This window comes from Ciona intestinalis, unplaced genomic scaffold (genome assembly GCF_000224145.3).
Source record: "Ciona intestinalis unplaced genomic scaffold, KH HT001147.1, whole genome shotgun sequence".
In the NCBI taxonomy this organism is placed as follows: domain Eukaryota; kingdom Metazoa; phylum Chordata; class Ascidiacea; order Phlebobranchia; family Cionidae; genus Ciona; species Ciona intestinalis.
The window spans coordinates 1-12,679 of NW_004191468.1; the positions used below are offsets into that span (position 1 = coordinate 1).

General features: G+C 30.6%; 2 protein-coding genes across 51 annotated transcripts in view; both read right to left on the reverse strand.

The window, feature by feature from the left end:
* Positions 1 to 765: 765 nt before the first annotated feature.
* LOC108950894 lies at positions 766 to 2,988 on the reverse strand. Its single transcript, XM_026840214.1, has 9 exons — positions 2,821 to 2,988; positions 2,665 to 2,747; positions 2,460 to 2,610; positions 2,318 to 2,400; positions 1,843 to 1,996; positions 1,708 to 1,790; positions 1,476 to 1,629; positions 1,334 to 1,416; positions 766 to 873 (listed from the first exon to the last, which is right to left on the reverse strand). The coding sequence occupies exons 2-9, from the start codon at positions 2,714 to 2,716 to the stop codon at positions 851 to 853; spliced, it is 783 nt and encodes a 260-aa protein (XP_026696015.1). The 5' UTR covers positions 2,717 to 2,747; positions 2,821 to 2,988; the 3' UTR covers positions 766 to 850.
* Positions 2,989 to 2,995: 7 nt separating this feature from the next.
* Positions 2,996 to 12,679, reverse strand: part of LOC108950895 — a 32,555-nt gene continuing 22,871 nt past the window's right edge. For 31 of the 50 annotated variants that reach the window (XM_026840178.1, XM_026840213.1, XM_026840181.1 and 28 more), the window contains 30 exons: positions 10,280 to 10,433; positions 10,142 to 10,224; positions 9,898 to 10,051; positions 9,729 to 9,811; positions 9,160 to 9,313; positions 9,021 to 9,103; positions 8,781 to 8,934; positions 8,613 to 8,695; positions 8,301 to 8,454; positions 8,163 to 8,245; positions 7,903 to 8,056; positions 7,753 to 7,835; positions 7,143 to 7,296; positions 7,006 to 7,088; positions 6,756 to 6,909; positions 6,597 to 6,679; positions 5,946 to 6,099; positions 5,810 to 5,892; positions 5,547 to 5,700; positions 5,390 to 5,472; positions 5,020 to 5,173; positions 4,883 to 4,965; positions 4,634 to 4,787; positions 4,475 to 4,557; positions 4,257 to 4,410; positions 4,102 to 4,184; positions 3,847 to 4,000; positions 3,685 to 3,767; positions 3,233 to 3,386; positions 2,996 to 3,165 (listed from right to left, as the gene is read on the reverse strand). In XM_026840178.1, coding sequence (XP_026695979.1) covers positions 3,021 to 3,165; positions 3,233 to 3,386; positions 3,685 to 3,767; positions 3,847 to 4,000; positions 4,102 to 4,184; positions 4,257 to 4,410; positions 4,475 to 4,557; positions 4,634 to 4,787; positions 4,883 to 4,965; positions 5,020 to 5,173; positions 5,390 to 5,472; positions 5,547 to 5,700; positions 5,810 to 5,892; positions 5,946 to 6,099; positions 6,597 to 6,679; positions 6,756 to 6,909; positions 7,006 to 7,088; positions 7,143 to 7,296; positions 7,753 to 7,835; positions 7,903 to 8,056; positions 8,163 to 8,245; positions 8,301 to 8,454; positions 8,613 to 8,695; positions 8,781 to 8,934; positions 9,021 to 9,103; positions 9,160 to 9,313; positions 9,729 to 9,811; positions 9,898 to 10,051; positions 10,142 to 10,224; positions 10,280 to 10,433 — 3,617 coding nt within the window. In that variant the 3' untranslated portion in view covers positions 2,996 to 3,020. Of the gene's footprint in view, positions 3,166 to 3,232; positions 3,387 to 3,684; positions 3,768 to 3,846; positions 4,001 to 4,101; positions 4,185 to 4,256; positions 4,411 to 4,474; positions 4,558 to 4,633; positions 4,788 to 4,882; positions 4,966 to 5,019; positions 5,174 to 5,389; positions 5,473 to 5,546; positions 5,701 to 5,809; positions 5,893 to 5,945; positions 6,100 to 6,596; positions 6,680 to 6,755; positions 6,910 to 7,005; positions 7,089 to 7,142; positions 7,297 to 7,752; positions 7,836 to 7,902; positions 8,057 to 8,162; positions 8,246 to 8,300; positions 8,455 to 8,612; positions 8,696 to 8,780; positions 8,935 to 9,020; positions 9,104 to 9,159; positions 9,314 to 9,728; positions 9,812 to 9,897; positions 10,052 to 10,141; positions 10,225 to 10,279; positions 10,434 to 10,923; positions 11,007 to 11,072; positions 11,227 to 12,679 lie in introns of all 50 variants that reach the window. The other 19 variants (XM_026840165.1, XM_026840168.1, XM_026840167.1 and 16 more) reach the window with 19 other exon arrangements.

Below are 12,679 nucleotides of genomic sequence, written 5' to 3' on the forward strand. Positions count from 1 at the left end.
TTTTAGCAATTTAAATAACTAAATGCACTGGTTTTTTTGGTATTGTTCGAGAAAGTACAGTGAGTTGTATGTTTATTTTGTAATTTTGTTAATTATGTAGAGCTCCTTTTTTTTCTAGAAAAAATGAACTTTATTTACTAACATAAACAAATTTCTGTGATGATATTGAGAATAAACTGAATTAAAGTGGCTCAAACAAACAATATTTTAATGGAGCATCCATTATGTTTAAGATCACTTTTGTTATGAATCTAGGGAGTTTTTGATTACTCAAAGGTAATCTTATAAAGAATGTATATTTTTATTAAGTTATGAATTTTAAACGTTGGCTTAAAAAAACAATATTTTGATAGAGCACCCCTTATGTATATGATCACTGCTTATTTGTTTATGATCACCATAGTTAAATAAAAGTGGCATTCTAAAAGGTTGATTTTGAATATTTTTTTTGTTGAACACAACAATGTTAAACGTTATGACATCCGATCAGTGTTTTTGTCAAATAAGACAATCCCAGAACAAACATTTTACATTCAACACATCTCACACAAACCATTCTGCTTACTTTATAAACCAGCATTACTTACAATGCAATAAGATATGTTTGAAACAGGAATGCGTTTGAATATTAAAGATCATTTTATTGTAGTTATGATAACAGAATCAATCTATGATGAAAGAATCACCAGCAATGCTGTTCATGAAATGAAAAATGCAATATATAGGTTCAGTTTAATCATGCCAAATATTAAAGCACACATCTCAGAACAGCAAGGCAGAAGAAGCTCTCAGAGAAAATCCAGACTATGTAGATTGGACAGGCTGCTCTTGTGTGTGACTACAGACCACATCATGTAAAGTGGACACGGCGCACTGTGGTGAAATAAATTGCACCTTTAGTACACCTTGTTCCTATAATTTGAATTTTTAATCAAATGTTACACTTAACTTTAAAGTTTTGTGTGACGGCTGATAATTTTTTAGATTTTTATGTTTTCCTTATGTGTGTTGACGCTTTTCGTTTTTTAGATTGTATTGTTGATAATGTGTATAAGGGTAACCACTTATTAACATATATACCACCACAACCACAACATTCATGTTTGTTAATTCAAATGCAATGATTTAGATCCCTATTATAAAACTTGTTTAATAAATATTTTAAAATGTAATGCACCAAGTTAGTTAACTTTATTATTTATTCTGCTGTTTTAATTTCACGTCATCGAGCTGTTTTGTTATTAGTTTTGGAAACAATTTTAAGATTAATTTAAAATTTGCATTTATAACACAAAAAACTTTAACAGATTAATAAAATGCTAACCAAACTTACCTATTCCATAACAATTTAACTGATGATCATCATTTCCATCATCTGCTGCTAATTTTACACTTTTCATGTTTTGTATTATTTCTCTGTGAATAAAAGTAAGCGGTTTTAAGATGTTATTATATTAGCAAGCATTAGTGAATACCTTAAGTTTGAGGATCTTAACGCATCGGCATCAGAAACTGTGAGGTTGCCAGGATACCTCCAACCCATGACCTTGCAATCCACTTCTTCCCAGATTGTGATGAGACATTCAAGATCATGTAGACCATAATAAGAAACACAATTCTCAGGAAAAACTAAAATGAAACAAATAAAAATGAAAACAAATTAAATGACTTCTTTGCTATGTTTGGTAACTTGTTAAAAACACAAACCAATTCCATAACATTCCATTCCTTTTTCTTTATCACCACTTTCCGCTGTGATTCGAGTTGTTTCGAATTTATCCAAAACTTCACTGTAGTTGAAATAATAAATTAATTGTTGAAACCACAAATCGCTGAACTTACTCCAAAGGTAATGAATCAAGATCTCCCTTTTCCTCTAGATCTAACTTAACTGGCGCGTTTGTTCCTTCATCCAAACAGCCTTTTGATTTCCAGATAGTTGTTAGACATTCCACACTGTGTGGCCCATAGTATGTGGTGCAATTTTCAGGAAACACTGAATAGAAAAATTAACACAATTGTAAATTTTATCATCAAAATGATAAAAAATAACATTTGTTTATCAAGTTTAAAACAAAAAAGCTTCATGTATGTTTTTATACCAAGTATTTTCCAGCAGGTAAAATGTCGAATACCACAATGACCAATAACAACATTTGAGAAACTTTTTTTTAGTTATTCTATTATAAATATCATATTAAAAAAGTAGAATTCTTTTCATGTTGTTGCAGCTCCAGTACATTATATTGATAGGCCAAAAAATATTTAACTTGAAGTGCAAGTGTTAATCTGGGTTTGTAGTGCAAAATACTCTTACCTATTCCATAACAATTTAACTGATGATCATCATGTCCATCATCTGCTGCTAATTTTACGGCTTCCATGTGTGTTCTTACATCTCTAAAGTATTTTAATTAAAAAGAGGATTTTGTTTAGTATTAGGTAAAAATGGTGTTTACCGTAAATTCATTGTTTGCAATGCAGCATCTGCACTTGTAAGATTTCCAGGATATCTATAACCTTTGACCTTGCAATCCACTTCTTCCCAGATTGTGATGAGACAATCAAGAGAATGAGGTCCGTGGTATGAAGTGCAATCGTCAGGGTAAACTGGAGGAAATGCAAAATCATAACATTTAAAGTTAATAATTATACAAAACAAACCAATTCCATAACATTCCAATCCTTTTTCTTTATCACCATTATCAGCTTTCATTCGAACAGTTTCAAAAGTTTCCAATACTCCACTTTTGTTGAAAATTAAGAGAAAAGAAATTAAATTTCTTTCTGAATATAGAACAGTGGAAACATAAGTCATACCTTATATTCAATACATCTATATCATGAAGTTCAATGTGATCTAGTTTAACTGGAGCTTTTGTTCCTTCATGTAAACAACCTTTTATTAACCAGACAGTGGTAAGGCATTCCACACTGTGTTCTCCGTAGTATGTGGTACAATTGTCAGGAAAAACTGAAAAAATAAAATAAATGAAATCTACAATCATATCAACAACCGTTTAATACAGACACAAAGACATTATCGAACATTTCATTATTAAAGACAAATTAAAATTCTTGCCTAAACCATAACAATTCAACTGATGATCATCATTTCCATTATCAGCTGCTGATTTCACACCTTCCATGTTTGCTCTTACATCTCTGTACAAATATGTTTATTACATTACGAAGACAAACTTAAAAACTCATTAATTCAAACCAAAACTACCTTAAGTTTAGAAATTCCAAGGAATGATCATTCTCAATTGTGAGGTTGTTTGGATATCTGTAACCTTCGACCTTGCAATCCACTTCTTCCCAGATTGTGATGAGACATTCAACTGAGTGTTGCCCGTGATATGAATCACAGTGCTCAGGAAAAACTGAAACAAAACAAAATATGAAACAGTTTTTGATTACTGATAAGAAGCATCAGTCCTACAGCAAATAAAGAAGTAATCTACTTTTTCGTTACGTTATGCTGTATGACAAGCAACCAGTGTTTTGGTAAGTCAGCAGGAGTTAAAGTGTTCATTTCATGGGATTGTAGAGTTGTATTGTTGCCGTCAGAAGTTATTCTTGTATATTGTTCTTGTTGTTGATATGCATTAATTCAGTCCATAAAACTTATTAATGCAGAATAACAGGTTCTTTACACAAAATTAAAAAACAAAAAATTACCAAGTCCATAACATTCTAACTGGCTACCATCATCACCACCATTAGCTTCAATTGGAATTGCTTCAAACTTTTGTAAAATGCCACTGTTGTTAAACAATAAATAAAAAGAAGTCTTATTATATTATGAATAATATATTTGAACTAAACCAAAACAAGCCCAACCTGATATTTATTACATCTACTTCATGTAGTTCAATATGATCTAGTTTTGTTGGAGCTTTGGTTCCTTCACTTAAACAACCTTTTATAGTCCAGATAGTTGTAAGACACTCAACACTTTGTGGTCCATAATACGTGTCACAATTGTCAGGGAAAACTATGATAAAACATTTACTTTGGCAAAATTGAAAATAATACAACATCAAAGACACTGTTACATAAACTTTATGAAATAGATTAATTTTTAGTTAAAATTACCTATTCCATAACAATTCAATTGATGATCATCATTTCCATCGTCAGCTGCTGATTTAACACTTTCCATGTTTTCTCTTATTGATCTAAATATAAATAAACATACATAACAAAACTTTAGATATATTAGACAGATTGGATAAAACATTAAAATATACCTCAGGTTCATGAATTCCAATACATGAGTATCTATAATTGTGAGGTTGTTAGGATATCTATAACCCTCTGCCATGCAATCCACTTCTTCCCAGATTGTGATCAGACATTCAATGGAGTGAGGTCCATAATATGAATCACAATTCTCAGGATAAACTGGAAGATAACACAATAGTAGGACAACATCCACCAATAGAAACGGTGGTAATAATGTACAAACCAATTCCATAACATTCTAATCCTTTATCTTTGTCACCACCATCAGCTTCAACTTGAACTAATTCGAAATTATCCAAAACCTCACTAGAGTTGGAGTTAACATTTTAGGAAAATAAAAGGTTAATTACATCAAAATACAAATAAATGCAAACAAACTTACTCTACAGTGAGCAAATCCACAGCTTCTTTATCAGCATGATCCAAATTAACTGGGGCTCTGGTTCCTTCACCTAAACAACCTTTCCATTCCCAGATGGTTGTAAGACATTGAACACTGTGTGGTCCGTAATATGTGTCACAGTTGTCGGGAAACACTGTAAATGTAAAGTTTGTTTAAACATAAAAAAGAGTGAAAACCATTTATTTTAATCAAACAAATAACAGGAGTCTGTGATACAGAACTCCTTACCTAAACCATAACAGTTCAATTGATGATCATCATTCCCACCATCAGCAGCTAATTTAACACCTTCCATGTTTTCCCTTACAGCTCTGTACAGAAACAATGTTCATTAAGCTATAAAGATTGCTATCAAAAATAAATACCGTAAGGTTGAATATTTTAAAACCTCACAGTCTGCAATCGTGAGGTTGTTGGGAAATCTATAGCCTTTTTCTTTACAACCCACATCTTTCCAAATGGTGATGAGACAATCAATAAAGTGAGGTCCGTGATATGAAGTGCAATTATCAGGAAAAACTAAGAATCGTGAATTTAAAACAAAAGTTAACATTCTAACTAATTCAATCAACATATTAATCTATTTTGAGATTTTTTTGAGGAATAAAGGACTTCCCAGTTAACTCGCACTATACATTTAAATATTTGCTATTTTATCTCATGTGTCAAATTATGTATATTATAAAATATTAAGAACTTTACCACAGCCTAAATAGGAAACTTATATGTACAAACCAATTCCATAACATTCCAAGCCCCTATCTTTGTCACCACCATCAGCTTCCATTCGAACCAGTTCAAAATAACCCAAAACCTCACTGTAGTGGAAACACAATAAATAAATGCCAAATAAAAAAAAAAAAACATTGAAATGCTATTTGTATTGACTTACTTTATATTCAACAAATCCCAAGCTTGATTTTCTTCATGGTCAAGTTTATCTGGAGCTTTTGTTCCTTCACTTAAACAACCCTTCGATTCCCAAATAGTTGTAAGACATTCCACACTGTGTGGTCCATAGTATGTGTCACAATTGTCAGGAAACACTAAAAATATAACATTTTAAGAAAAAAATTGTTAACAAAGGCAATTGATTTTCGTTAAATTCTTTTTTCTAAAATGATCAACAAGAATCTGCAACGAAAATTTCCTTACCCAAGCCATAACAATTCAATTGATGAATATCATTTCCATTATCAGCTGCTGATTTTACACCTTCCATGTTTCCTCTTACATCTCTGTAAAAACATTGTCTGCTGATCTAAAATGATCATCATCACATAAAACTTACCGCAAATTAAAGGATACCATATCTTCAGCATCTGCAGTTGTGAGGTTGTTAGGATATCTATAACCTTCAACCTTACAATCCACTTCTTCCCAGATTGTTAGAAGACATTCAATAGAATGAGGTCCGAGATATGATGTGCAATTATCAGGATAAACTGAAAAATAGAGTCTTTGAAAAGTGCCTTTATTTATACCAACTAAATCAACATAATCCACTTTGATTTTGTGCGCATTTTTCAATTTCCCACTTAATTTTTAAAAGACTTTCTCCTACTAAAGGTGTGTTACACTGTTTCATAATACAAATCGAATTCAATAATAATCCTATTGTAAAATAATGACTGTGTGTTATGATATGATACAGTTTTAGATTACCTAATAGTTATGAAACTAATTATACAACTATTAATTTAAGAAATGAATAATACAAAAAAAATTAAACAATAAATATTTTTTCAGTATTATATAGCCTAATTAGTTACTAAAATATACATTTTATATATTATTTATAAATAAGTTGCTCTGAATTATTTATTCTTTGTATGTTTTTCATGTAATCTGATATAACATGATTAAAACAGTATAAACCAATGTGGATTTATAGGAAGAAATGCTAGTTTAAAACATAAATGGATAAATATAAAGTACAAACCAATTCCATAACATTCCAATCCTTTATCTTTGTCACCACCATGAGCTTCGACTTGAACTAATTCGAAATTATCCAAAACCTCACTAAAGTTGGAGTTAACAATTTAGGAAAATAAAAAGTTAATTACATCAAAATACAAATAACTGCAAACAAACTTACTCTACAGTGAGCAAATCCACAGCTTCTTTATCAGCATGATCCAGTTTAATTGGAGCTTTTGTTCCTTCACTTAAACAACCTTTCCATTCCCAGATAGTTGTAAGACATTCCGCACTGTGTGGTCCGTAATATGTGTCACAGTTGTCGGGAAACACTGTAAATGTAAAGTTTGTTTAAATATAAAGAACATAGTGAAAACAATTTAATTTATTTAAACAAATAACAGGAATCTGCAATATAGGTTTTTTACCTGAGCCATAACAGTTCAATTGATGATCATCATTTCCACCATCAGCGGCTAATTTAACACCTTCCATGTTTTCCCTTACAGCTCTGTACAGAAACAATGTTCATTAAGCCATAAAAATTGCTATCAAAAATAAATACCGCAAGGTTGAATGTTTTAAAACCTCACAGTCTGCAATCGTGAGGTTGTTGGGAAATCTATAGCCTTTTTCTTTACAACCCACATCTTTCCAAATGGTGATGAGACAATCAATAAAGTGAGGTCCGTGATATGAAGTGCAATTATCAGGAAAAGCTGAAAATCGTGAATTTAAAACAAATGTTAACATTCTAACCAACTTAATCAACAAATTAATCTATTTTGAGATTTTTTTTGAGGAATAAACGACTTCCTAGTTAACTCACACTATATATTTAAATATTTGCTATTTTAACTCATGAATACAATTATGTATATTATAAAATAAAAAGGTCTTTACCACTTGATGATATTTCATTTAGTAGAAAACATTTGCTTATTAATAGTAATTGTGAAATGAACTGATACAAAAAATAATTCATCGATATTATTTTCATTATTTTTTTTTCTAAAAAAAATGCATCTTGTATACAATATATTTAATTAGGTATTGATTATTCTGTTGGCTTGGTTTAAATTCCACCCCCTTGTTGAATACCAAGGTTTAGACTAGCATGTATTAATTATAAAGATTAAGTGTAGAGCATACATGGTCAAACTACATGTACAAACCAATTCCATAACATTCCAATCCTTTATCTTTGTCACCACCATCTGCTTCCATTCGAACCAGTTCAAAATAATCCAAAACCTCACTGTGGTGGAAACAATAAATGAAGGCAAAACATAAAACACATTAAAATATTATTCATATTGACTTACTTTATATTCAACAAATCCAAAGCTTCATTTTCTCCATGGTCAAGTTTAACTGGAGCTTTTGTTCCTTCACTCAAACAACCTTTTAATTCCCAGATAGTGGTAAGACATTCCACACTATGTGGGCTGTAGTATGTGTCACAATTGTCGGGAAATACTAAAAATGTAAAGTTTGATAAGGTAAATATTAAAATAAGCAAATGTTTAAAAAAATTTTTAATTAAATAATGATTAACATAAATCTGCCACATAAATTCCCTTACCTAAGCCATAACAATTCAGTTGATGAATATCATTTCCATTATCAGCTGCTTTTTTTACACCTCCCATATTTGCTTTTATATCCCTGTATAAAAACATTATCTGTTGATCTAACATGATCACCATCAAATAAAACTTACCGCAAATTAAAGGATACCATATCTTCAGCATCTGCAGTTGTGAGGTTGTTAGGATATCTATAACCTTCAACCTTACAATCCACTTCTTCCCAGATTGTTAGAAGACATTCAATAGAATGAGGTCCGTGATATGATGTGCAATTATCAGGAAATGCTTGAAAAATAAATGTCAACTTTTGAACCAATTCAATCAACATAATGAGATGCAGACATTTAATGAAAACAACTCCTTTTTCGGTGGTTTTTTTATTTTCATAAGCGCTGGTTATTTATTTATTTATTTATTTATTTTTTTAAATAATATATACAAACCAATTCCATAACATTCCAATCCTTTATCTTTGTCACCACCATCAGCTTCAACTTGAACTAATTCGAAATTATCCAAAACCTCACTGTGGTTGAAATAATTTATATAGAAAGATTAATATGTTTGCAGTAAAAAAAACTTTTATTAAAAAAATACATTTCTAAACTCACTGTAGGTTTAGTAAATCCAAAGCATCATTGTCCCCGGCATTAAGATTATCTGGAGCTTTTGTTCCTTCAACTAAACAACCTTTCCATTCCCAGATAGTGGTAAGACATTCCACACTGTGTGGCCCATAGTATGTATCACAATTGTCAGGAAATACTAAAAAGAAGTTAAAGAGATACTTTGGATTTTTTTTGTAAAACGGTTACAGAACAAACATAGAATAAATCAACACCTCAACTTACCCAAGCCATAGCAATTCAATTGATGATCATCATTTCCGCCATCTGCTGCTAATTTCACACCTTCCATGTTTGCTATTATTTCTCTGTAATAAAAACATTGCTTGCTGAACTAATATGATCACCATCACATAAAACTTACCGCAAATTTAAAGTTTTTAAATCCTCAGCTTCTGCAGTTGTGAGGTTGTTGGGAAATCTATAACCTTTGACCTTACAATCCACTTCTTTCCAGATTGTGATGAGACAATCAATGGAGTGAGGTCCGTGATATGAAGTGCAATTATCAGGAAAAGCTGAAAAAATTGAGGCTTTAAAAAATGTCCATATTTAAAACAACTTAATCAATATTAAGATATCTATTCACTTTTGTTTTGTAAGAAACATTTCAATAAAGACTTTCCAGGTTAGTAAATACAGACATGCCCAATGTAGCTTATTATTTCCACATAGCCAATCAAGGGTAACACTATTCCTGATGTAAACTAATGACATTATGCCATGATGAGATGCAGACATTTAATGAAAGCAACTAGTTTTTAGTATTTTTGTGTCTATAAAATGCATCTTATATGTGATTCACTATTTACAAAATTGAGTTTATTTATTTTGATAAACACTGGTTATGTTGTTTATTAAGTCTAAATATAAAGGTTTGGACCAGTATAGGTTTATTAGAAAAGCCCAAATGATAAAATAGTATGCACAAACCAATTCCATAACATTCCAATCCTTTATCTTTGTCACCACCATCAGCTACAACTTGAACTAATTCGAAATTATCCAAAACCTCACTGTGGTTGAAATAATTGATATAGAAACATTATTATGTTTGCGGTAAAAAAATAAATTTTATTAAAAAAAACATTTTTCAACTCACTGTAGGTTTAGTAAATCCAAAGCATCATTGTCACCAGCATTAAGTTTATCTGGAGCTTTTGTTCCTTCACCTAAACAACCTTTCCATTCCCAGATAGTGGCAAGGCATTCCACACTGTGTGGTCCGTAGTATGTGTCACAGTTGTCGGGAAATACTGTAAATGTGAAGTTTGTTTAAATTGTATAAGAACACTAAAAGAAGTTTTTCGCAAAATGCTAAAAAAACATACAAAAACTTAACTTACCCAAGCCATAACAGTTTAACTGATGATCATCATTTCCATTATCAGCTGCTGATTTTACACTTTCCATGTTTGCCATTATATCTCTGTATAAAAATATTTTCTGCTGATCTTATATAATCCCCATCATATAAAACTTACCGCAAATTTAAAGTTTTCAAATCCTCAGCCTCTGCAGTTGTGAGGTTGTTAGGAAATCTATAACCTTTGACCTTACAACCAACTTCTTCCCAGATTGTGATGAGACAATCAATAGAATGAGGTCCGTGATATGAAGTGCAATTATCAGGAAAAGCTTAAAAATAAAAGCCTTGAAAAATGCCTATATTTAAACCAGCTTAGTCAACACTAACAATCAACATAATCCACTTTAAAATTGTAAGAAATATTTTAATTTCCCACTTAGTTTTTAAAAGACTTTCTCTTACTATAAGTGCTACACTGTTTCGTAATACGAACTCAATTATAATAATACTCCTATCGTAAAATAATGACTTTATGTTATGATATGATACAGTTTCAGAACAGGTATCAGTTATAAAGCTAACTGTACACCTATTAATTTACGAAATAAGTATTACAAAAAATAAAAAATAAACTAAAAAAATTTTTTTAGAAGCATACATTCTGTATATAATTTACAAATTAGTTACTTTGGATTATTTGTTCTCTGTATTATGCTGTTTATGTAACCTTACATAAAGTGATTACAAAGTGTAAAACAGAGTGCATTCATTAGCAGAATCTTAGTTTGAAACATGAATGCTTAAATATAAAGTACAAACCAATTCCATAACACTCCAACCCTTTATCTTTGTCACCACCATCAGCTTCCATTCGAACTAATTCGAAATTATCCAAAACTTCACTAAAGTTGGAGTTAAAAATTAAACACAATAGTATGCTAAGTACATAGTAATTCAAACAAACTTACTCTACAGTGAGCAAATCCACAGCTTCTTTATCAGCATGATCTAATTTAACTGGGGCTTTGGTTCCTTCACCTAAACAACCTTTCCATTCCCAGATGGTTGTAAGGCATTCCACACTGTGTGGTCCGTAATATGTGTCACAATTGTCAGGAAACACTAGAAATATAAAGTTTGTTTAAATATAAAGAACATAGTGAAAACCATTTGCTTTATTTAAACAAATAACAAGAATCTGCTATACAGGCTTTCTTACATAAGCCATAACAGTTCAATTGATGATCATCATTTCCACCATCAGCTGCTGATTTCACACCTTCCATGTTTGATCTTAGAGCTCTGTACAGAAGTAATGTTTGTTAACCTACAAAGATTGTAAAGATCACAATAACATTACCGCAAATTTAAAGCTTTCAAATCTTTACAATCTGGAATTGTAAGGTTGTTGGGAAATCTATAACCTTTTTCCTTACAACCCACATCTTTCCAATTTGTGATAAGACAATCAATGGAATGAGGTCCGTGATATGAATTACAATTCTCAGGAAACGCTATAAAGTAGGTGAATAAACTAATTATATTTAAAGTTTATTACTAAAACAAAAAAAATAAACAACATATACAAACCAATTCCATAACAATCCAATCCTTTATCTTTGTCACCACCATCAGCTTTCATTCGAATTGTTTCAAACTTTTCTAAAACTCCACTGTGATTGAATAGTAAGTAAAATAGAAAAATCCAATGATTGTTTAAATAAAAAAAACATGAAAGTCATACCTGATATTCATTACATCTACTTCATGTAGTTCAACATGATCTAGTTTAGCTGGAGCTTTGGTTCCTTCAACTAAACAACCTTTTATAGTCCACATAGTTGTAAGACACTCAAGACTGTGTAGTCCGTAGTATGTATCACAGTTTTCAGGAAATACTGAAAAGAAAAAAGCATAGTTCAAATAAAAAAAGCACTATATATTATTACATTATTTATAAATATGGTTTATAAAAAAAATTAAAAGTTAAGACAAAAATGTCTTCAACCTTTTGAGTATTTTTATACTAGTTAAATTATTTCAACTTTATTTAAATTAATTTCCTGACACTTTAACTTATCAGAGACATATGTAAATTACTCGATATTAATCAGATGTGAATGTTTTAAGCAAGCAGAATTTGATATTCGAAACTTGTAATTTCTTTACGGCAATGGCCATATGTTTTACACATATCTTAATTGCTATAGTATTATTAACGAACTATCCCATTTAGATTAAAAAGTAATACTTAAGCTTAGTAGTAAATCAGCAAACTGCATCAAAAAGATTAACGTTCAACGTTTAGTAAACTAACTTACCAATGCCATAACAATTTAACTGATGATCATCATTTCCATCATCTGCTGCTAATTTTATACTTTCCATATTTTCTCTTAGAGCTCTGTAAACAAACAGTAAAATAAGAAAACATTTTAAACTAGTAATTTAAAATTCACAACAATACTTTCCTTAAGTTCATAATTCCANTTGTATGATTCTCTGCAACTGTAAGGTTGTTGGGATATCTATACCTATAATCTGGCAACCCATCTTCCCATATCGTGATAAGGAT